The 24,635-nt window shown below is 35.1% G+C and overlaps 1 protein-coding gene across 4 annotated transcripts; it reads right to left on the reverse strand.

Annotated features, from left to right (window-relative positions):
• Positions 1-998: 998 nt before the first annotated feature.
• Positions 999-24,578, reverse strand: LOC135582420 (uncharacterized). 4 transcript variants are annotated; one of them, XM_065160069.1, is made up of 25 exons: positions 24,507-24,578; positions 23,321-23,973; positions 23,125-23,249; positions 22,930-23,024; positions 22,597-22,827; positions 18,379-18,469; positions 18,187-18,238; positions 16,098-16,163; positions 15,423-15,574; positions 13,448-13,518; positions 13,052-13,246; positions 12,859-12,897; positions 10,823-10,930; positions 10,183-10,272; positions 9,981-10,056; positions 7,307-7,403; positions 7,155-7,224; positions 6,845-7,021; positions 6,503-6,625; positions 2,564-2,647; positions 2,241-2,425; positions 2,003-2,141; positions 1,875-1,934; positions 1,572-1,643; positions 999-1,466 (listed from the first exon to the last, which is right to left on the reverse strand). In XM_065160069.1, the coding sequence occupies exons 2-25, from the start codon at positions 23,887-23,889 to the stop codon at positions 1,338-1,340; spliced, it is 3,096 nt and encodes a 1,031-aa protein (XP_065016141.1). In that variant the 5' UTR covers positions 23,890-23,973; positions 24,507-24,578; the 3' UTR covers positions 999-1,337. The 4 variants fall into 4 exon arrangements, with proteins under 4 accessions (XP_065016141.1, XP_065016140.1, XP_065016143.1 ...); XM_065160068.1 differs by having other exon boundaries at positions 24,438-24,575; XM_065160070.1 differs by lacking the exon at positions 24,507-24,578 and adding an exon at positions 24,354-24,468 and having other exon boundaries at positions 1,087-1,466.
• Positions 24,579-24,635: the final 57 nt, after the last annotated feature.

Consider the following 24,635-nt stretch of genomic DNA (forward strand, 5'->3'; position numbering starts at 1 on the left):
ATGAATAATATAGATTCATTGCATCCTATCGAAGTATTTTGTTTTTTTTTGTTTTTTGAAAGAGAAAAGAGATAAGAGAAAGAGGTAAAAGTAACATTAAATCCATGGAAAATTACTTTTGGTAAATGTGGGCGGCATAAAATAAACACATCACTTGCAAGCCTTCATGAAAAGGAAAGTATGAAAAGGATCTATGGCGACAATACATGTTATCCCCCTCCTCTGTTTCTTAGAAATATACGCATCTTGCTCATGTCAACCGAGTTGCAGAAAAACAATCATACGGCTTCAATCACACTAATCCATCGAGAACAAACATTTTACTCCGATACATTGTATTCATCCAACTCACTTCTTGGAATTCTTGATTTGGACACGAGCATGTAATCTTCTCATGCACCAAAGAGACAAAACGGAGGAGGTTCTTCCAAACACAACATGTGCACCCACCAGACGTATTCGCATTTATCCAATCTAACAAGTCAGAATTATATTCTCTTGACAGCAAGACATCTCTGACAGCATTAAGGAACCTTGGGACCATTTTAGGGAGGGCAATAAGAACATGCAGCTTAGCATGTGCGGATGCCATGCCGCTGATGTGTGCATGCTAATAATTCCTTCGTGTTTCGTGCCATGAATTCCATTCCTCTGGATAGGTTATAGGCAGGCAGCACAATAGAAAACAGTTGATATATTACATTTCTCAAACTTACTCGAGGAAACCAAGTGGTAATGAGCTCTAATCCAGGCAACATAAATGACAAGTAAAACTCGACTGCAATAGAAAATGAAACAAGAATGAACATGCTTTTTGTATCTGTTCATTGCCCAACAATAATATGCCTTCGCCGTGTTGATTTAAACAAAATCCATTAAGCAAACAACATATATAAAGATGCTGCATAAGCAATGAAGGCAGTCACATCCATGATAATACACTTGTAATATCACATCAATTGAAAGGAAAACATCGGTAGTTACAAGGACGAGCAATCTCAGCACAATGGAGTCATGATTTTAAAAGAATAATCAGCATGAGAATACACTGAACTTTGACTCAAGGGGTTATGTTTGGGGCAGGAATAGAACACCCAAGAAAAAAGGCCTCCTATTGGGTAAAAGAGGCATTTGCTATCGTTTATGTTGAGGAGACGAACCAATTTAAGATTACAAATAGATACTCCGAATAAAGAAATGCTGCTATCCTAAAATTAGTATGATTGAACCAAAAAGGAACTAGAATGCCTATAAAAGATGCGTAGTATACTTTGATGGTCGATTACATGGATTTGAAAATGTGAAGAGAGGTGTCTCATTTAGAAATACAAGATACTTCATCGTTGGTGACTAGCATTCCCAAATCCGAATGTTGATCTTGTTCGGCTCCCACCCTCCCCATATTGATCATTCCATTGTCTTAGTTCATTCATGCTGGTGGCATCATAAGCTACGGAAGCACCCACCTAATTGTAGAAGGAAATTTAGATATTGGAAAATATGCTACCAAACTGAATAAAGAACTAAAGTTATTAAACCATCATATTTGGTTATTTGCTGTGTTTTAATACCTTGGATTTTGCTTGAATAAAATCATCCAACTTCAGTGGTCTTAGCGAAGGCATTGTGTCACTTCTACCTCTCTGATCACAGAAAAGGTTATAGCGTCAGGATGTACTGGATCTCCAAGGAACAAATACAGAAAAACACAAACAGAAGGAATATAAAAAGATGAATGGAATGCCTGAGCAAGTAGTTTAGAGTGGAGTCAGTGGACTCAGAAATGGTTGGTTGTTTTCAAAAGGGAGGTCAAAAAACAAATTGAATCAGAAAACAAAAGATATGTGAAAAAAAACTGAGGAGAAGATCACCACCTCCCTTTCTTCTTCTAGAAATTCTTCAACCGGCCTATAAGCAGCTGCAATGCACAAATTCTGCATTTGAAGAGTGTGAGAAATGCAATCATAGTTCCACAAAGGTGCAACAATATCAAATAACTTGCCTTCAAATCACTTCCTGAATATCCTTCAGTTGCAATGGCAAGTTCATTGAATCTAAAGCCAGGTTCAAGATTCTCTTGAGAAAGAAGTACTCTCAGAATCTTCATTCGATTCTCTGCATCAGGAAGGCCCACATAGATCCTGCAAGTAAGCATCCACCAACCTGTTCTTAACATGAAATTAAAAAAAAAAACAATTCTAAACAGAATTTGCATATGTTGAGGGTCTCTCTCTCATTACCTTCTTGGCAACCGCCGTATTACAGCATCATCTAAGTCAAATGGACGATTTGTAGCAGCAAGGACAAGGATCCTCTGGCTATCCTTCGTCTTCATTCCATCCCAAGCTGCCATAAACTCATTGCGTATTCTTCTTGTTGCTTCATGTTCAAAAGCACCACCTCGAGCTCCAAGCAGACTATCAACCTATTTAGAGACAACATAAATGAAAAACCTTCCAAGTAGAGTGAACATGCAGGAAAGGAAACAGGTACCATAAAGAATTTGGGAAGGAATATGAACAAATTAAGCAGATAAACAGGTCTGTAGTCAAAAAATGCCTACCTCATCAATAAATATAATCACAGGAGCAAGCCGGCTGGCAAATGAGAAAAGAGCCTTAGTGAGCTTCTCAGCATCTCCAAACCACTGTATTCAAGGAAGAGGAATATCAAATAAAGTGACTTAAGGAAGAAAACAACTGACAATTATGTAATTTTATAACTTCCCCCACAATTCATAAAGATAAAATTGATAAAGAGAGCAAGACACCTCTTGACAAAGTAAACTTTATGCTTCATGAGTTATAAGATAGTCAGACAAGCAGAATACAAAAGTACACCATAATAACCCTAAAGCTCATCTCATCAGAGGCTACATGTGATGGCAAAAATCTTCAGTTGTGGTTGGCCTGATAGTGATTTGGTTACTAAAGAGAAGTATGATAGCAGAAAGAACAGGAATATATATAGAAAAAGTTGAAGCAAATGTTAGAAGACAAGAAACTCCACAAAAGCCAATGGTCAGTTTAAATTTCATTCCCAAAACGGTAAAACCATCATAAAATACTCTCTCCAGCTAAAGAACCGTAATATACTGGCACCTAAAACACAATTTTTAACACCCACACATGCACACATATATAAAGGACTCTTTCTACAATAGATGTTTCGTGCAGCCAAACAGAACAATAAATTGATACATGCGGCCACGTCAAACCAAACTACACAACTCCTTGTTTGGATAGACATTAAACTGCAGAACTTCTTAAGGTGCATTTGACAACACATTTGAAATGTGCATTAGGATCTCAATGCAAATGTTAATATTACATTTGGCCTAGATATTACATTGCAAATGTTCAAATGCTAATATTACCTCAGAGTAGGATTATCATTTCAGCATTTGCGGGATGCTAATGTAACTTTTCAAATTCTCAAAATACCATATAAGACTATAACATTATCTAAAATCACAATATTACCAACATTATTTAGTGAGAAACCAACACAATTTACGTTTTCTATAAGATGAAATTTTATTTATTTGTTTTCAAATATTATTTTGCATTCATTTATATGATTATTTTTTATTTATTATAAATCAGGGCCATACATAATTTTGTAAGATTACATGTATTCATTTATTTTATTTATTTACTTATTTAATTTAAATAAAAAATCTGTATTCACTTTTGAATAAATATTAAAATGATAAATTTGTCATATAATATTCGATGAACTTTTGAAAAACAATTTTACCAAATAACACTTATGTTAATGCATATTTAAAAGGCATCTTTTATCATCATTTACCAAACACTCAAAACATTCCACAACTACACATTCTATTAAGGCTCTTTCTGCAAATGCACAGTAAAAATATAAAATGTGTTCCCAAACGTAGTCTTTTTAGCCCCAAACTCAATCTACCACTAAACACCTGAAGTCAACCACACTAAACCTTAGCTACACATAACCCACTATAAATTCATCTCAAAAGACTAGGATAAAAACCTAAAATCTTGGCCTTCATAGACTGTCAAATAAATTTTCTGGCAGTGCAAGTGAAAATATATTTAATTATACATATAATCATGGACACCCCAGGAAGAGTTGATCAGAAAACAAAGGCACACATTGCATTGTCCCTGATCTTGGTTATCTTTCCCCAAGCAAAACTGAACAAGACTGCATACAGAGTTTCCTCAATTGTTCGTGCAACAGCAATCTGAACAATTTAGTTTCCTAAAGATTGATGCCAACTAATAACCCAGTATACTTCAAGATTTATTAATCATGGAAATCCTGCTCTTCTAATTTAAGTTTAGGAATGCAGTTTCCCAAAGTTTTCTTCTGATTGCTATCATATATGAGCAAATCTCATATTACAAAATCCTCTCAGGTTCTAATTAAAATTTGACTATTGTCTTGATCAAGGACAGCAAGTTGCCTCCAAATCACTTGTTATGCTGAATAAGATATGATCACCTCACAAATGTCCTGATTGATTCCTGAGATCATTTTATGCATACAAACAGGAGTTTCTTGAGCTGTAAAAAAGAAGATGCCAAAGTTCCTTCAGTGAGGTTTGGTGTGGAAACTTTTGACTCATCGAATCATTGATCCAGATCAGAGGATCAAGATCAATCAAATAATCCAGATTTTACAACTGCTTTGTTGCAGTAGGAAATAATCCTATTCTGCCAATTGGGTGACATCTGAGGCCACACAATCCTTTTGGCTCATCATTTTTGGTATCGTCTTGCCAGATCCATGAGTTGTATTTGCTTCATGGATCTATCAAGGTTTAGATCTCTTTTTCCAATTTCTTTGGAGTTGTCAGATTAGTAAAATTTGTTGCTCGCAAACGCCTGCTTAAATACTTTATTAGCTCAATTACAGAAAAATCAAGAGACGCTTCGTTGAACAAAGGCTTTCACAGGAGACTTTTGTAGCCCCTAGTATTCAGAGATCAAAATGAGGAAACAGATGAATCTAGCTGATATCAGTACGATTTCAACAAGCAAATAGTAACTATTTCTATAGTTCTTAGACACAGATTACAAGAGGAAAAAAGATTACAGTAGGAAAAGAAAGAACAAGAAGAGAACTGTGACAAGAAAGATAAGAGAAGAACAGCTGAACAAGGATTAGTAGAAAAGGCTACAGGTTTTATTAAGTTCAATTTTCTGAAAAAATTTCCATACAGTGCCTTTCTCCTCAAAGCCAGATAGTTTCTCTGATATGACCCTGAAACTATTCTACAATTTTAGTCAATCTAGGACTGCAAGGAGAGAGAGGGAGAGAGAGAGAGAGAGAGAGAGAGAGATCAACTTATCTCTCTCTTAACCTGTGCCAGATAACTGAGGGAAGACATTTGGTGCAAAAAATACAGGATTGGCACTTGACCAAACAGCAGAACATATTACTTCAGACAGAGCCACAACTCAGTGACCACGAATATGTTGAACAAGAAGAGGGGATAGGGAAAGAGCTCCAGGGAATTTGGCCACAAGGTAAGAAAGAACAACTTAAGATAACCAGTAACTAGAACTCAATAGCATTTGTAGATTCACGTGGGTTAATACCATATCATCTTTACTAGTTCTTTCTCTTCTTCTATAGATGTTTGACACAATCAAGACCTAATCTGCCAACAATCTCATTAATTAATTCAAGTTACTATACACAAGTTACAAAGAATATAATAATTACTCAAAGTGGTTTAGAACTTTATCTTTTCTTCTTTAACATTGGCATTGAACTATTCATGCAAATTCAGCTTCTTTGAGAGGCAACATAAGTGTCAAGTTCCAACGCATCAACAGTATGCACTCTGGGATCTTCTAAGCGAAGTTATGACCCAATAATCCAAGATACATCAACGAAGTCTACCCTTGCCTTGCACCAATCAAGGACCCAAAACTACTATTTGTAATTAAAATAACACTGGCCTGATATAACTAGCTATAACTAGTAAAATTAACTTCGACAAACACAAATAGAACCAAATCAGGGATTTTTAAATGAAGATACTGCTATTTGCTCTTAAAATCACAACTGAATGGAAGCTCAAAACCAATAATGAATTTGCAACACTTAAGTGCAAGCCCATAAGATTTTATGCATGCATTGAACTAGAACGTAACTTTCAAAATGATATCTAAAGTCTAAACAACATATAGACATTTCTCAGACGATGATCATAATGAGATTAAACTTGGGAAAACTATGGATGAGAGAAATCATGCCTATTTGTAGGTTCTCAATGCATATTCAAGTCCAATACATCCTGATCAGTTCACACACCTTTAATTTGTGAGAAATCATGCCTATTTGTATATTCTTAATGCAGATTCAAGTCCAATACATCCTGATCAGTTTGCACACCTTTAATTTGAAACATTGGTTACCCAATCCATAGGCAACAATTGAATCTGTTTAATCGATTAACTTATCCTTAAAAGGACTTGGTAATTGAAACTTAGTAAAATGACAATACCTTAGATGTAAGTGAGGAACTTGTAATGTTGATAAAATTTGTTCCAGCTTCTGTTGCAAGTGCTTTTGCAAGAAGTGTCTTTCCTGTACCTGGAGGACCAAACAGCAACACCCCTTTGCAAGGCTGACAATAAGTTTGCAAACCATTGTAAGTCAGCTAAATGTGATATTCCAATACAGTGCACATCCGTCAGAAATGTTAAACAAGCAAACATCAAGATGACGTCCAGACTCCTTGGCAAAATGAAGAGAGGCATGATTACTATGGGAAAATGAAAAATACAAAAGCAAAGGAGATCTGCAGAATGATGAAGGTCCATATTTTGCTAATGAGAGGATTTACCCGCAATAGATTGCCACGTGAAAAGAGTTCTGGCCTCCTCATAGGAAGTGACACGAGCTCATTCAATGTCCTCTTCACATCTTCAAGGGCACCAATATCATCAAATTTTACACCTATTTCATCTGGAGGAATTAACGCTGAGACAAAGTTTTTCTCAAATTCGTCCTTGGTAATAGTCTGCAAGCAGATATATTCATTGTGAAATCAAATGTCACCACCAGCTAATGTTACTAAAAATAACATATTACATATATATTCACCCTGAGAAAAAGAACCAAGACCACAAAGAATGGATGGGCAACATAAATACCGCTAGAATTTGTGAGGATTTTTTGAAGATTGATTCCTCTTCCTTTAATCTTGCAATTGCAATATCCAAACTGCAACTCAAAAAAAAAAAAGAAGTCAAATCTCCAAAACTTATAAAAAAAATTAAGATAATGAACATATGTTAGTAGCTACCTTTCAGAGGGTATCATCAACCTATCACCCTTAATGGAGGGAAGAAGACTAGAGGATAGGTAGTGATTTTTAGCCCAGCCCACAACTTTCTCAGCTTCTGTGAACATCAGAGAAAAGCAAAAAATGTATCTGTTCATACCAATTAGTACAGGAAACATAAAGTGTCTAATGCAACTGAAGTTTATGATAACTATGAGCCAACACTTCTATATGAACCTGAACAAATACAAGTTCCAGATACTTAAACTAAGCAAAACTAAGTAAGCAGCAAGATGTTCTAATCCCAATGTAAAGAATGTATACTTCGACAAAAAAATAATTCGGGGGAAAGGGCTAAAGAAAGAAGAACAAGAAAACATAACCAAATATTGACGCATTGATACACTGTCAAATCTATAAGATCAAAAAGGGAATTAACCATCAAGCACAAAAAAGCATTCAATGAATAAGCCTCCCACTTGCATGGGTTTAGAGAGGATCAATGTACACAATCTTACTCATGGAAGTAGATATGTTATTTTCATGAACCTTGTAACCTATAAATAGACTTTCATAAACTGAAGTTCATCTTAAGATTGTAGTGGAGATTGCAGATTAAAGGTGTTTCATCAATAACAAAAGCATTTTACTTTCATGATAAACTTCAAATCCCCTCCAACAAGAAATTCTTCAGTGTCAGATGAAAGTACTCATATGAGTTGGGCTAGAACTATATCCTTGCTTTCTAAATTGCCTCAATCAACTTATGCAAAGTAAGGAGCACTTATCCATACAACATATGCTACCCTTATAGTCAATTTCTTCTAGAGGAAGATATAGTCTCATCCAAGGTTCGCTGTACCGTACCATACCGACGTTTCGACCCGAGCTTGGTATGGTACGGTACCGGTGTACCGGGCGATACATCAGGGCGTACCGAGCGGTACACCCTGGTGTACCGAGCGGTACACCCTGGTGTACCGAGCGGTACACCCTGGTGTACCGAGTGGTATACCCTGGTGTACCGAACAATTTTTACTTTTTTTCATACTGCAGCAGTGCTACAGTATAGTACTGTAGCACTATAGCAGTACCGAGCGGTCCACATACCGGAAACCTGTCGGACCGATACATACCGCCCAGTACGGGCGGTACGCTTCGGTATGGCAGACCTTGGTCCCATCACTTCAGTACCCATAAACATCATAATATTGACCTTAACATCTTTACTCTTAACTCATCCATTGCCGATTTCAGTTTTTGTATAAGAAAATATGCAGTAACCTAAGCAGTTACTATTCCTCATAGTTAAGGTTGCAACTGAGTCAAATTGTTCACAAGTATGTCAGCGTTCAACTCATTCATGGCTTACTCCAGCCCATTCAATAAGGTTAATGAACCAAAATTTAATCCTACATCCAAAGACTGAATTTTAAATGAGCCAATGTTGAATGTGGAAAATCTCAACTCTTTTAGACACATGACCTAACCTATTAATAAGAAAGTGAACAAGCTCTTTTATAGACACATGAATAAGCTCATTTATAAACTCATTAACAAGATCACTTATAGGCTCATGACTAGAAACTTGTTTACAAGTCACAAATAGTTGTTCATGGTGTGGCCTTCAATTATTATTAAATCAATAAGCATATAATGTGTTTTGACATATCTGGTTAATGATAATTAAAATATTACAAAAGCAAAAAAGACTTCTTATTTTTTTCTTATATGATCATATTGTTGCCTCAATCTTCAAATACTGAGAAATCAGCTAACATTGTGCATTTTACATTCGAATTGAGAAGAAATTATCAATAGTTGATGGCATTGAGAAGAAATGATCATCGAGAATGCATGGTAGATCATGGCTTCATATTATGATGGATTATGAAACATATACATGAAGTTTTAATGTTGCTGTTTTTGTTGTAGTTATTCTTTGTTGGTGTAGTTATTCTTTTTCATTTTGTTGGTTTTTGTCATTGTGTTTATCTGACCTTATCTACTGTATTAGTCATATTTTCAAGATTTACTAAAGAATAGCTTGCTTTTAGAACAGTTTGAGATCAGGCTCAAGCTTGGCTCATCACATTTACAAGTCCAAGCTCATTTGACAAGTCAAACAAACTTATAATGAGTCGAGCTTGAGCTGGCTCAAGCTCTCCTAAAATACTAAAGCTCGATCTCAAGCCAAGCACTCAGTTTCACTACAGCTATCAAATTGAAACATCAATGATTAACCAGATATGAACTATAAGGCAACACAGCCCTCGTCTAGAAAAGAGCAACAGATGGATTGCATGGATACAAAAGTTAAAATACTTCAAACGAAATTGAAGATACGTCAAGAACTCATCAAAATGAATTGATCTAATGTCATTCTCCCATACAAGATACTTTAAAATCCTTAAAATGTCAAACCTGTTGATACAGGGATCACGAGATGATTGTGGTTGCTTGTTAATGCAATAAAATTCAACATATCACGCTAAAAGTAACTCTGTTTACATGCTTCTAACTTTAAGTTTTCTTATTGGTGTTCTTATTCAAAAATAGTACACATTCACACACAAGAGAACACAAATAAAAACAACCGGGATATTCTGACACACCACAGAAAATGAGAGGCTGAAATTTTAATTTTAGTACATGATAAGAAAAATGAGTTATAATATTTCAGTAACTTTCTTACTCTGCTTCGTCAAGATTACACCATCAGTTTTCACATGCAAAAGATCCATACACAACATCTCATTCTCCCCAAGAACCTGCAAAATGATAAGTTAGATATCTGAACAAGATTCAAATCAGAAAAGTCAATGTTGACAAATTCTCTTTAGAATTTAAGAAATTCCAACTGTTTAGCTAATAGATTAACTTGAAATTATGCACACCTTATGGAGTTCAATGAGATTGTTCCTTGATATGATAATTCTTCGGTCCTCTTCAATTTGTTTATTAAATATTCTGATTTGTTCCTCTTCCTGCAAGTAAAAATGCCAATTTACAAAGACAATAAAGAAGTTGAGACTTGTCCTTTATCTCTATGGTTAGACTAATGCAAATCTTCTCTCAATTTTGGTGACCACTGTTAAATCGTATCTGATGTTCTATAAAAAAAAGAATGAATAAGCAACATCCTTTACTTTTAGACCATTGCCCAACAAAAGTAATTCAATTAAATGAAGAAAATAACATTAACTTCTATTGAATTTCTCCCTATATTGTCAAACTTTTAAGCGCTGAGGTGCAAATGACCAACTAATTGAACTTCAAGGACATCCTCCACTATAAGAAGGCATCAAATGTTAAGAACCAAACTACAAGACCTGATGGTTCAAGTCCAATGACTAACACGGTCAGCTGGACTTTCTTTTGACTTCTTTTGATTTTATCATAGTGTTACTTGTCTAACTATTTTCTAGAAACTAAAAGCTCTGAAAATTGTGGTAGTTACTTTTTTAAAATGTGATTTGATTCTCAAGTGTTGGTAGGTGAGACAAACTAACAAAAAAAGAATATATTGCTACATACCTCAGGTGGGTGAATAAATATAACATTACTGAAAAGTTTGCATATATCTTTTTCTTTTGATGATTTACTTGCTCCCAAACCCTCAGTTATTCGCTTCAATGGCCGGGGCTGGAAAAAATAAAATAAAATCCACGATCATCGTTAGTATAACCAAACCAATTACGATTATCAGATGCAACAACCATCATTTAATCAACTCAAACAATGAACTAAACTAACTGGTTACATCATAAGTTGCTAGATTATAGAAGTTTTGTCCACTGCAACAAGTGAAAACAAAGAATGATATCATGAATTTTTACCCAAAAACTAAACAATGAAAACAAGGGAGCATTGAAGTCGAGCTACATTCATTTGAAAATTTGACTTGAGCTGGTGAATACAGATTTTGCATGTCTCATGCAAGTTGGCCAGATCAAGTCACAACACAGCCACAGTGTAGCCATAACCTCGACGCACCCCACACCGTTTCCAATTGACAATGGCATGACTTGTATCAAAATTTTCAGGCTACTCTAAATTGCTTTTGGCTTATGATAATCAAAAGTTCTTTGAAAATTTATCTAAAACTTCTCAATCAAGCCATGTCTCCCTTACATTTCCACAGGAATTAATCATGTAGTTATAGGTGTAGCCAAATCAACAATCTGTTATGTCTTTTCACCTAGTTTTCTTTTCGATTCTTACTGACTTTCGTATTCAATAGAGTGATTCTGTTAATTTCTCAAGTAAAAATGTAACATGAGGTAAACCAATCAAATTTTATATGTTGGTATGATCGAATAGATATTTCAGGTACATAGTCCAAAATTTTACAGGTGTACTCTAGAAAACAAAAGCAGAATTAGTTTACCAGATTATTCTGAAAACAACATTCCGATGGGCCATGAAAGTAGAAAGGGTTATTTTGGGATTTGTTTCACAATATGTATTTCAGGAGCCAAGACGTACTTTGGCAGTTCACTTTAGCAAAAGGGATAATAAACAGAAAGAAAAGAAAATTTTGAAAAAATGGCACACAGGCAAAATATTAGAAATAAAGCAACCCAATTCACCAGGCTCCTTAGAAACCCAGGTGTTGGGTGTCTGTGTCATGAAACAGCCTCTTCATTCACAGGTAAGGTTGCGTTACAAAAATGAAATATTTCTGCTTTCAATATAGTTGATTTAACTGCTATAAATTTATGAAATATGCAGTTATGAGGCCTCATAACAGTAATATATATCACACATAGTTAAAAAAGGTCATAGTCTCGATCATGTATTATCAAATCTTTAGAGGGCCAACAAACTTATGGTATCAGAATGACATCTTTGTTATAGGGCTAAAGGTTATAAATCTGCCCCAAATTTCTACACAACAACGACCATAAAGGCATTACGTATCAATGATTTGGGCTCAACACATGGATCTTCTACCACCATTAAATCATATCTTAAAGGTCATATCCTAAGAGTATTTAAATATTTATTTATAGTTTCTAGAGAAATCTTTTTATGACATTCTTTACCTCTCTTAGTATCACTAGTAGTAATTATATCATATCTTCTAAGTACAGAACATATATATAGCCATCTTAAACATTTTTTTCTCATTTTATCATCAATCAAAACTATATTTGATTGTTCACAAAGGAAAATGTCTCCTTTCTTATCTTTCCTAGTAACTCTATATATCCACCTCACCTCAGCACTTGAATTTTATAGTCACCAAATATTGTACCAAGCTAATTTACATTGGGCATTGAGCAAGCACCTCTTTCATATTTGAAAACTAAAATTCTAAAATTGACAACAGAAGTGGCCCAACTTGCTTACAGGTAAAAATAAGTTCGATTTTATAGGTTAACTGAAAAACTGATCAATGTCTTGGTTTTGCTCACAGCAAAGCGATTTATTTTCTATTCTGATTTCTAAGTTTCAACTTCAAACATAATATGCTATTCCTGTCTACAAATATATCTTCTAGAAATGCTGAAATAAAACAAATTAAAAAAGCAAACAAAAACAATGAGACAAAGAAAAGGGAAGAATACCAGACGAGCAACACGACCAAGGCCAGGAAGCAACATTGTCTGCATAAGTCCCAAAAAAAAATTCAGGGAAGAAAGTTCTTTTAAAACAGGACAAGTGCCTATTCAATAGTCATAAATAAAGAAGGATAATCGTCAAAATATCTAACAGAAAAGAAGGATATCTCAATGTATTTCCCTAGTAGATGGATCTTACCAATCTTTCTTTCTCCTTCGACCCTGACTCTACTATGCTTTGTCCACAGATCAAAACAACAGGTCCTGAAATCTGGTCAAACATTTCCATCACTTCATTGATAAACTCTTTTCGGTTGGACTTGGGAACTGCCCGTGACAACCACTGAGAACAGTCTGGAAAATAAATGATAACTGGTTGTAGTGATGGTAAAATCTGCAGATGAATATAAACAATAACAATAAGTACCAAAAAGAAACTAAGGGAACCAACTGTAACCATCATGGTGCATTAAAAAGATAAATACGAAAGTTGAACGGTTAATCACAAAGATATCAGGATAGACAAAAATGATATTTATATATTGGTATATAAGTAACCAATGAGGAGTCGAATGGAAGGCAATAAACATATCACCTCAAAAAGTGCCTCCATCGCTATGTACCAGTCTTCTGCCTGAGTATCAAGATCATGCACAATATCCTGAACTAGAAAAGAACAGAAAAAAATGTTTCACTTGGTTGTGAATGCGATGATTTCATTACACTCATGCGCTTGATTGAAAGTCATGCAACCTAAGCAGCATATCTAGTTCATGGTAATGGTAAAATTGAAGCACAAGAAGTTTAGCACGCAATGCATTAATAGTCACACAAAAAAGTACCAATATTTTCAATTTGTGAATACAAGTTCAAGTGTTGAGACAACAGAAAAAATCATACATATGAAAAAGGTCACAAGAAGTTTAGCCTGTGCATTAAATTGTCACACAAAAAAGTACCAATATTTTCAATTTCTGTGAATACAAGTTCAAGTGTTGAGACAACAGCAAAAATCATACATATGAAAAGGTCACAAGAAGTTTAGCAGGCAATGCATTAAATAGTCACACAAAAAAGTACCAATATTTTCAATTTCAGTAAATACAAGTTCAAGTGCTGAGACAACAGCAAAAATCATACATATGAAAAAGGAACTTCAAGTATAATGCATGTTAATACTTAATGAACATTTCTATTATGCAGTTGTTTTGCACATTATATCATAATAATGAAGAAACATCTCACATTGTTTCCCAATATTCTGTCATTATAGAATTTCTCCACATCTCTTTGGATTCCTTATCACACAGACAACTTAATAGCTTCTCCAGTGCATGCTTACATATATGGAAACATGTATTATGTGTACATATAATTAAATAATTACCTTTAAAAAGTTAAAAAGGAATGCAAACCCTCCAAATTCTCAAATTTGCATGGCATCTACTTGCCAAATTGTGCTCATTCTAATTCATTCTAGCCGTGGATTGGCCAGGTTAATAATGACTCATCCTGGCCATTGAGGGTTTTGCGCTTAAGCATAGATGGTTATATAAAACTTTTGTTATAAATATGAAACAAGAAACTAACAAGATATTCAAACATTCAAGAACAAAGCAAATCAACATTTCAAGAGTAACTTCATGAATTCTTTCATTAATTACCCCATCTGTGTCCTGGTACATGAACACCACAAAAGAACACATGAAGGATTAGTGTGTGCTATGAGCTGTTCCTAGGTATAATAACTAGCATGACCACCTCCCTCTGAATGCAGAATTAATCATCCAGTACATGTTACAGTAAATACAGTTCATCCAGGCAGTCAGCTCAGAGATGCCATGTTTAGGACTTCAATTCTAAAATTCTTCAATGGTTTTTTCAAGTAATAATGAAATAATCCTTCACCAAAAGGATGTGAAGATGCATGGAAGCCCAGGAGGATATATGCAAAATTTCATATTTTGGAAGGGCAGAAAGGCATCTTCAAACTTCTTAAGGGTCTTTAGTGATTTCTTCAGTTTTAGGAGTTTAAGAAATCAGCACCTTGTAAACTGCTGCTGGTGAGAACCCAATTACACTGTCACAATGTCTTCCACTAGAAGAACTTCCTGAGTATTCTTCTCTATTACTTATGAATTTCAAAACAAGATCCATAAGTTTTTTTACATTACAACCTATGATCAAATAAACAAAATCCAGAGTTTATCATGAGATCAAATAAATATTGAACGTCAATATCGACATCCTGTTTGTTGGGTCGACCTTATACTAGAAGCTGCTGCTACAGCAAATATCGTAAACCACAGGAAGAACATGTTACAAAATGAACCATGTCAAAGTTAGAGATCGGCCAAGGCTATGAAGTATGAACTAATCTTTCGAGTACCTTGGACCAGTTAAAGAACAAATAACTAATTGAAAAAATAATAAAGCTTAGCTGGATTCTACAGGTTTTATGCAATTATACGCGGTTGGATTGAAAGAGATCAAAAACAGATCTATAAATGCAGCAAATATTAACACTTATTAATGAGAAGATTTCATATTAGAGTGGAAAAGAATCATACTGTCAATCCAATAAATAGATGGTTTTGCATCTTGTTCCTTGGTAGTTTCACTATTTTCTTCCTCCACTTTATTCCCAGTATTGTCAAGAATTACAGCTACTTGGTCACCATTGACCTCGTATACTTCTCCACGCTGTCCAGTAGACAGAGACCTGGAAAATAGCAAGATTAGATGACATGTTAAGAATCCAAATTAAAAGACTATCTAAGAGGATGGGGACAAAGCATAGTAAATGTGCATCTAAAATCAGATAATATTAGTAGTAAGCAAGTAAGCAACAGTATATAGTAGTAAACACAAGCTTAACCCTCATAATATTACTTGCAATCAATCATGGGAAGTTAAGAAGAGCATTGATATTTGCTAGGTGAGTAACACCATCTCGGACTTCAAAAGAGAAGACCTCCTATACAAAAATCCTGGTCGACTATCCTGGCCTCTAGTTTTTGTGGCAAAGAAAGAACTAAAGCCATCAATATAAGATGGTTTCATGAAGCATAAGGGTAAAGATGATAAGGGAAACGTCAGCATTCTGCCTCAAACTAAAATGATACATAATTATTAGAAATATGACAACAATGGTACAGTTCCAAAGCACATGACTTTTGCACAAGGCTGATCGACATGTGATCCAATAGTTATCCTATGCTACATAGGAAAACTTACCCACCCACCTGCCACTAACAAATGTAAAGGCATTTGTTGAGCCATCAGAAGTTGGTATCTTCCCCAATATGATCCTGTGATATATATGCTAAGAATTAGAATCTAATAAAGATGTAGCTCAATGAGGTGGGATGAAGCTTAAAAAGGTTGGAACAAACAACAATCTTTAGGAAATAAAGGAGGTGAAACGATCCTAGCTTTCACCAGTATAAGAGATTTATTCCTGAATCTTTTCCGTTACATAATCTAATCCAAACTAACCGTCTTAAAATCCCAATTTTATATATTCTGTTCTCTAAGTTACCTACACTAAGAAGCACATTGAAAATTAAAAATAGATATTCACATTGTTGGGCTATTACAAAAGCATAAAACTTAAAAACTAACTTAAACTTTTTCCATAGGAAATTAAATATCTATAAGCACTTAAACTGCCCCCCTCTGAAATGTTATAGAACAGAATACTTGATTAAATAAACAAAGAACCATGAAAAACAAATTCAGATATTTTGTAAGCAATCAATTGTCTTTTTTATGGAAGATATTCACACTAAAATTATTTTTCCATTTTAATTTTGATCAACTATTTAGATATTTGTATTCTAACGGTATAACCACATTCTGTTGTAGATACAAAGGCTGTGATAGACTTCCAGGGTCTTGAATGAAAGTGTCAAGAGAAAAGATGAAAGATTTGCTACTGGATCTGTCAATAATCGAGAACAACGGAATCAACAATCTCACAATGAAAAAGGAAGAAGAAGAATGGAATTATCAATCTCATGCATCACATGTTGAATACATACCCTGCATATGCCTGTTCCTACTCTATCAATGAAAATTCCATTTGATCATCTTTATAATGGTTATGATAATTACCATAATCATTTTAGAAAAGCTCAGATGGCTTGAAGAACTAAGTAGACAATGTGAATCAGCATTATAAAAATTACTGTGAAATCTATAGTCAAAAGTAACTTTAGGCAAGAGGTGCCAATCTTGAACATAGTAACCTACATACAGGTGGAAGAAAAGCTAAAAATTGATATTTAAGATCACAAGAGAACCATAATTTCCTCACAAAAAACAAGTATATATTAAGTGATAACTATACATATTTCCAAGAAACAAAATTGAAAACCAGAAGGGCAGCAGAATACAACATGAAGTATCAGTCTCATTAACAAAAGCTGGTCACATGCCAACACAAAGAAAATTCCAAAACTATATATCAATAGAACCAGGTTATGTCACAAGCAAAATTTGAACAGAGACTTTCCAACGATAGTTTTAAATACAGGTCCACAGATTTCTGCAACAGGTTGGACAAGATATAGTATTAGTATTATTGGGCTACATACCAGCTTGTATAGTCTGGTATCATCAAATATAATAAAAAGATTAAACATTGATCAGAACCAACCTATATGGTCAGAATCAATAGGCCAAACTGTAAACCGGTCCATACCTACCAATCCACAGGGTATTTAAAACCATGTGCCCAACTATTATACACAGTATTACAGGATGTTCAATCCTAGTTTTAACCAACTTCCCATGATCCAAGTCACATATTTCACTACACAGACCAACAATATTAAACATTTCTTTTGACCAACAAAGCAAACCAATATGGCAATGTATACCACTAAACTGATCTTTTACTTGTCATAAACTCTTTGTCTGTAAAACTATGTAGATGCTGATAAAAAAAGTGATGTGCTACTTACAGAAAGACAATTTGTCTTGAGAAGATAACATGAACAAAATCTGGAGACAAAGCATTCACAAAAATCACAATCATCATGAAGACACAATAAACAATCAGCTATATATTTCAAAGTTCAATTAGTATTTAGGTTTTCACAAAATATTCGTATCAACTAATAATATGATCTTCCATCCATAACTTAAGGCATCACCAGCACTTAAGTCGGCAAAGTCTATTGCATTCCAAGTTAAAATATAAAGATAACTACTCATGAGATGTTTAGCAAAAAGTACTAAGCATGCACAATAATCAACTGAAGGGACAAAGGTTGCATTTCTCTCCACTACTAAATGAAATAAAAGAAGGAAAAAAGATTAAAGAAGCACCTATTATCAACTTCAATATGAACTGAAGCACCAAGATACTTCACGCGATCCCCTGAAAGAATATACAAAATGGACTAAGCATGCACGACAATGAAGAGGGTAAGGATACTTAAAACTCACAAAAAGAAATTAAAGAAATTGAATCATCTATAATAAGTTTTATAATGGTCTTTTTGACATTAAGTTTATTACCTTTTTTAAATGGTCTTTTTGACTGCTCAGGTGATGCAGTGGCATCTGGCTCATTTGATGTAGAGGAACTTTCAACTTCGCCAGCAACTCTCTGCAGTACAATATGAAACAGATAACAGTCTTAAAGTCATAGTTGGGACATTACAGCTTGCTATTTTGTTGTATACGAACCTAAAGCCAATAATCCGACCAACCTAGAAGACATACACCAACGTGAAATCGCAGAAAACCAAGCCAAGAAAGAAAATCACACTACTAAAATTTTAGAGAGTGCAAATTTGCAGAATTAAAAGTATCTGCTAATGATGACTGACTAATTAAATTCAACCAAGATCTTAAGCATAATCATCAAAACTGACTGTTCCAACATGGATTGACCAATTTGGATAGGAACAGATCTAAAGCAAAGATAGAGTGATTTCACAAATAGAAGAAATCGACAGCATTCGGAATCAGTCTAAAAATAGTCGGAATCAGTTGAAATTCATCAGCATCGGACATTCCCATAAAGAATCAATTGATTTCTCGACAGATCATCAACAACCAACTGGGTTTGCACAAAATTTGCACAGAACTTCCTGTAATATTTTCCAAAAATCATCCTTATGAAAAGGCATAGAAGAATTTCCACCAAGCAATAAGAAACCCATATACTCAGGCCATTTCAAATTACGGGCATTGAAGCAAAAGCAAAACAATTACTCAAAGTGTTCAATCCAAAATTGTTTTTTATTCTTTATCTACAGCTGTTCTTCATAAGCTCTTTTGTATGGTTGTTTCTGCCAATCAAGGCCTACGAAATGGATTGCATACATGGTTAAATGCATGATGCACAGATCTTCCTGTAGTATTTTCAAAAAACCATCCGTGTGAAGAAGAAAATAGAAGTATTTCCACCAAGCAATAAGAAACCCATATACCCTTTGGCCATTTCAAATCATGGGCACTGAAGCAAAAGCAAAACAAGTTAGTCAAAGTGTCAAACTCAATCAAAATTGCTTTTTGTTCTTTTTCTGACTGTTCTTCATAAGCTCTTCTGTGTCGTTGTTTCCGCCAATCAAGGCCTATGAAATGGATCGCATACATGGAATAAAGACAAGAACATTAAAAAAAAAGTACTAGTCCAAGAATATAGTACAATAATGGTAAACCTCTTCAATACATTCAGTTGAAACGAAATCAGTTTATCTGGAACATGGACAACACATATATACAAATATACATGTGTAAGGAAGGAAGGTTGATCCATAAGGATGGCTAGCCCAAACAATAGTAATTGCCATCTATTTCTATCTTTTTCCCTTGCTTTCTTTGGCACACTGGAATTTTGCTTCTTATAATCCAGAACGTTAACAATCCATTTTCTGAATTGTGACATCCAAAATGTCGATCACTAGCCTAACAGTGACTTGTTGTAAAAGAATCAAGACATCATATCACTGTGGAGAAGAACAGATACAAGGACTAGAGTAATAATAATGTAAACAAGTAAATACGAAGAAATTGCGGCCAAGGGGCTCAAATCAGATATAATATAACCTAAATATAAACTGAATAGTCTACTGTTTCCTCCTTGTTCGGCCTCTTTGTCAACAGGGGATAAACCAAGTTGATAAAATAAAATCATGGTAATCAAAGAGTTAATAAAAATAAAGTGAAAATTTGATAAGAGCCCTTGTTTTATATTGCCATTAGTTGTCAATTTCATAAGCATACAGCTGTTTACAGACTTGTAAAACACCATACATCCTCTATTCAGACTCTTAGGATATAGTTCAAAAATTGACCAAACAATTTCATCCCTAAACCTGGTGACTTCCTTTTATATATAGTTAACCTCGTTATCTCACACTACTTAATCCTATAAATCTGAAGTTTTAATTTATCATCAATTAGTGACAAGAAAACAGAGAGAATTAGAGGCAGATGGGAGGAAGAGACTAGAAAAGAAATACATAATTAGGCCAGTAACCCTAAGGTCTAGTCTAGTACAGCCATTAGAAATCCTGAGACCTTTCTAAACACCCAAATAAAACTTCAAGTTTTGACAGAATCCTTGTTTTGTATTTGGCTAAAAACGGCAATCCGGCACATGAGCCTCTCGCCAATGCAAGGGACAGAGAGGACCAATATATAATTTTAGCAACAACATTGTTTATGTGACTAAAACCATAATTACCAGTCTGCAATAGGCAACCATACCATGATGCTAAAGTTCATTTTGTATTTGGCTAAATTTTGAAATCCCTACATGGAATTTTTAAATTTCAACTTATTCTGAGTTTGGTGGATAATTTTCATACATGTTCTTATTTAGCCAAGAATATATGAGGCCCTTACCTATGGAACTTCAAGTTCCATGAACAATCCAGGAATCCAAATCCCCATGTTCCAAGTAGCTAACCATAATCTCTAAGCTTCCCAATTCTGAGAGGATAAGAGGGTATTTTAGTGAAATAACAGAATTTCGAGGGAAATTCCCCTTCCAATCAATGCTTAAAGTGACTCTTTTTTTTTTCTAATCAGTTTCTAAAACAGAATTTTTTTTCATAGTACATCACTCCCTGTTACATGTAGATCCAATTTACAAAAAACTATAAAACTCTCTTAGATAGAAAGAAGCAAACAAATTGATGCATTTTGCTTTTTCTTTTTTTCTGCTTTCAAATTTCCATCCAGAAAGGCTTCTACACTGGTATCAAGCTCTCCTGTCCAATTGTAAGTTGTAACCAACCTCAACATTGGAAGGGTCACATGTTTCCTCCTTTTACCAAAGATTAAAGTTCAAACAGAACTCTTCTCAGATTAACAACTGATTGGTAGATCCAAAATTGCTCAGTTGGATAGGCATAGGGAAGACAATTTCCTTCTATAAAGAGTACCGAGGTCCCAACATTAACAGTGAAACTGAAGCAAGCTCAACCAGAATCACTTACATTAAATAAACCCTAAATGTGAATCTAACAAGACAGACCAATAAGACAAACTTTCAACCAGAAATAAACAAAAACTGACTCCATTAGGGCTAATAGTGCCATATAGTTAGACCAAAATCTGCTCAAAACTGAAATTAACTCAATACTACCGTAATTAGATGATGCATAATGCATTGATTTGTTATCCTCTTGTCTCTATCACCCTCTTCTCTTTTTTTTCTCTCTTTCCTTCTTTTATCTTCTCTTCACCAGAATACTGCAGTAGACTTTCTCTTTTTTGTATCTGCTTTCTTTCTTGCCAAACATAATAATACTGCAGAAGTTTCTTTGATGGATTATCTCTGCTGGAGCAGATTTTACCTTGGGTACCAAATCAGACCTGAGTCACTGCTACTGCCTGTGTACAGCAAACACAGGTCCATTTGCCACATCAGGATTTGGCAAGAACTGTTTTCTAGACTTCTTCTAGACAAAAGATTCTGAAAGAAATAGCTGTGGTTATGAGTTTATGAGTCATAGGACTCAGAAGTCAGTCAGAACTAATTAGTTGATTAAATGTTATATGATTGAATCTAACTTGTTAATCATCTAGGTATTTTTGAAGTCCAGTAGTCTATAATCATCACTAGAATGCTGGTTTGTCCTCATCACCTTTCTAATTCTATGTATCCAATAGATTGTCTTATATGTTCCTTCCATATCACCTTTCCCCCATTTTTTGCTACATATTGTTCTATTCAATATAGATTATGCATTTCAGCTTTATGAAGCTGCCCTTTACATGCATTAGACTCAAAATCACAGTAAGAAAGCCTTACCAACCAACCACTCAAACTAACATTCGCAAATTCTTCCTTCAATTTAGCAATCAATAAGTCGATTGAATAAGAATATAGTAGAAAGCTATAACAGAGGATTCAGGTAGTTCCACAGAGTATAAGCATGAATGAAAATGAAATAGAAGTTCCCCCCATAACAGAACTATTACATCTTCTTTACTCCCCCTGAATTCTCTCGCATCTATATCTCTTATGTTGGCTCCTATTCTTTGTATATGCTAAACTTCTAAGAAATTAAGCAAATATGTGTCATCCAATATACGGTTGACATGAGTATGAGGCAGGTTTAGGTGGAGCTTCAAAGAGTGGGGTTCCAAGAGTTAGATTGTAAGTTGAAGCTATACCAATAAATTTCCAGGCTTTATTAACATTTTTCTTCGTTGAAAGTTGAAACTACAGCATCTTTCTTGATCATAAATTTAGCAAGAGCATTAGCGACGTACCTTTGCAAATTCCTCAAGGCTGCAAGGCACAAGCTTCTTGAGAGCCTCAGCAGAAGCTCGAACATCGACGTCATCATCGCTTTCACCTGATTTGCTTTCATTACTGCTTGTCCATTCTTCATTGCTTAAATCATTTCCATCTTCAGCCTCTGATTCAGATGTGCATTCTTCTCCCGATTCCACATGACCATCATCTGTGTCACTTTCAGAAGCACACTCTTGACCAAAGTCCTGCACAAAGTAACAAGCAAGAGATGTCAGACATCTCATATCAAGCCAGAAATCAACTCAGAGAGATGGTGAGTGACTACTGATGACAGATTCTGCTCTTACATATGGAGCAAGAACATTGCTGTCAAGGACCAGCAAAGGGACCTGCAAATCCCGAGCAACAGCTCTCACTATTCTTTCTCTACAGAGTTCAGTTCCTACAAACAGTATCCAGATTCCGAATATTATTAAATTCACAATTGGTGAGAATAAGAAGTTCAACAGAAAACACACATATAATGGCTTTCCATAAGCAACCTGGGAATCCCTGTAACAATATCCTTCCACTCGAAGAGGTCAGTCGAGCACCATAAGACGATGTAAAGTTTTTGTGTTTCAAATGCGAAGCAGCACATTCAACCAATAGGTTCTTTGTGTGTTCACTGGTAGAATAAAATAAAAAAGGTTACAGCATCAAAGATTAAGTATAGAAGGATCTTATAAAAAGACTTACCGAATATGATACGGGAACTTATCCCAGGAAACCTTGATCTTATCCCATGGAACAACCCTCCGCATGAACTCATTCTTGAACCGCTCTCTCTTGGTAAGAAAAGGGCATTCTTTCCTTTTGCTATCAATTGATAACTTCTCACAGTTAAGCCAATCAAGTTGGTCCTGTTCCCCGAGCCAAGCATGTTCATTACAGCGATTTGAATCCGAAAAAGTATCCTCCTTGCTTGTACTCTCCTTATCAAAATTAGTGGCACCTTTGACCGGCACGTGTTTGCCGCCACTGGCACTACTTCCATCACCCTCAGAGCTGTAAAATCTACAGCAATTATATGAGATGCTAGGACTATACCTACTACTAAATATATCTTGTCTCCAAGGAGAAATTGCAGGTGAGCAGAACTTTCTAACAAGAGAGTCTCTTAGTGGTGGATCAGTATCAATTTGAGGGCTGCATCTGCTATAAGAGCTTTGGGAAACACCCCTTCTGCTTAACCTAGATAAATTCCAAAATTCTAGGCGCAAAGAATCCCACTTCTGTATTCTACACTTCAATCTCCTTGCATACATTGCAACTATATTCGATTGGAACTAAGGGGAAAAGCAACCGAGAGGTCTATGATTGATTTATATCAAGCCAGTGGCTTCCACAATCTGTACAGGAAGCATAATATGAAGTCTCAGATTTGATGGAACATTATTAAGTAATAGAACAAAAAATTAATTGGCAGCGTCGAGATTGAGTGCCTCGAAACTAGAAAAATACCATTCAATTTCCTTGTATAGAGCAACACAAGATCATTTTTTTATGAAAAAAGAAATCAATTTGCCCATAACATGAAGAGAACAACATAAAACGAAAAAATAACGCTTGCATTGAATCAACAGTATATAAATCTGCTCCATATCACGAAAAGCAAGAAAACAAAGCCAGCAAACCCTATGTAATCGATCAAACGAAAGTCAATAAAATCGACGAGAACAAAAAAAAAAAAAAACACCGCCGAGAGAAGAAGCGGGAAGATTCCACAGACATGGACTCAAAATTAATCGTTGAAATTGCTTTCCAAGCCTGAAAATTTGGGGAGAAGCGTTATTCGAGCAAAGACGGAACCTACTTTTAGGGTTTCTCCTGGACTCTTCTCTCTTCTCTTATTCTGGGGAAGGTCAGTGATTACGGCTTTTACCTCTAGTTTTGAGGAGTGCCGCGGCTTCATCCGGTTCTTAGGGATCGCTTTGGCCTATATCGGTCGGAAGCTATCCAACCCGAGCGACCATGCGTCCTATATAGCGTAACGCCGTTACTTTATATCGGG

The sequence above is a fragment of the Musa acuminata genome, chromosome BXJ3-7 (assembly GCF_036884655.1).
Source record: "Musa acuminata AAA Group cultivar baxijiao chromosome BXJ3-7, Cavendish_Baxijiao_AAA, whole genome shotgun sequence".
NCBI classification, from domain to species: Eukaryota; Viridiplantae; Streptophyta; class Magnoliopsida; order Zingiberales; family Musaceae; genus Musa; species Musa acuminata.

Bases quoted from the DNA above. Each gene is read 5' to 3' on its own strand.
- LOC135582420 (XM_065160069.1), bottom strand. From the start codon at position 23,889: ATGTATGCAAGGAGATTGAAGTGTAGAATACAGAAGTGGGATTCTTTG. The intron at 18,239-18,378 runs GTAATAAACTTA...ATATTCTTTCAG, and splicing joins AAAAAGACCATTTAAAAAAG to GGGATCGCGTGAAGTATCTT. The intron at 2,648-6,502 runs GTATTGTCATTT...CCTTGAATACAG, and splicing joins GTTCCTCACTTACATCTAAG to TGGTTTGGAGATGCTGAGAA.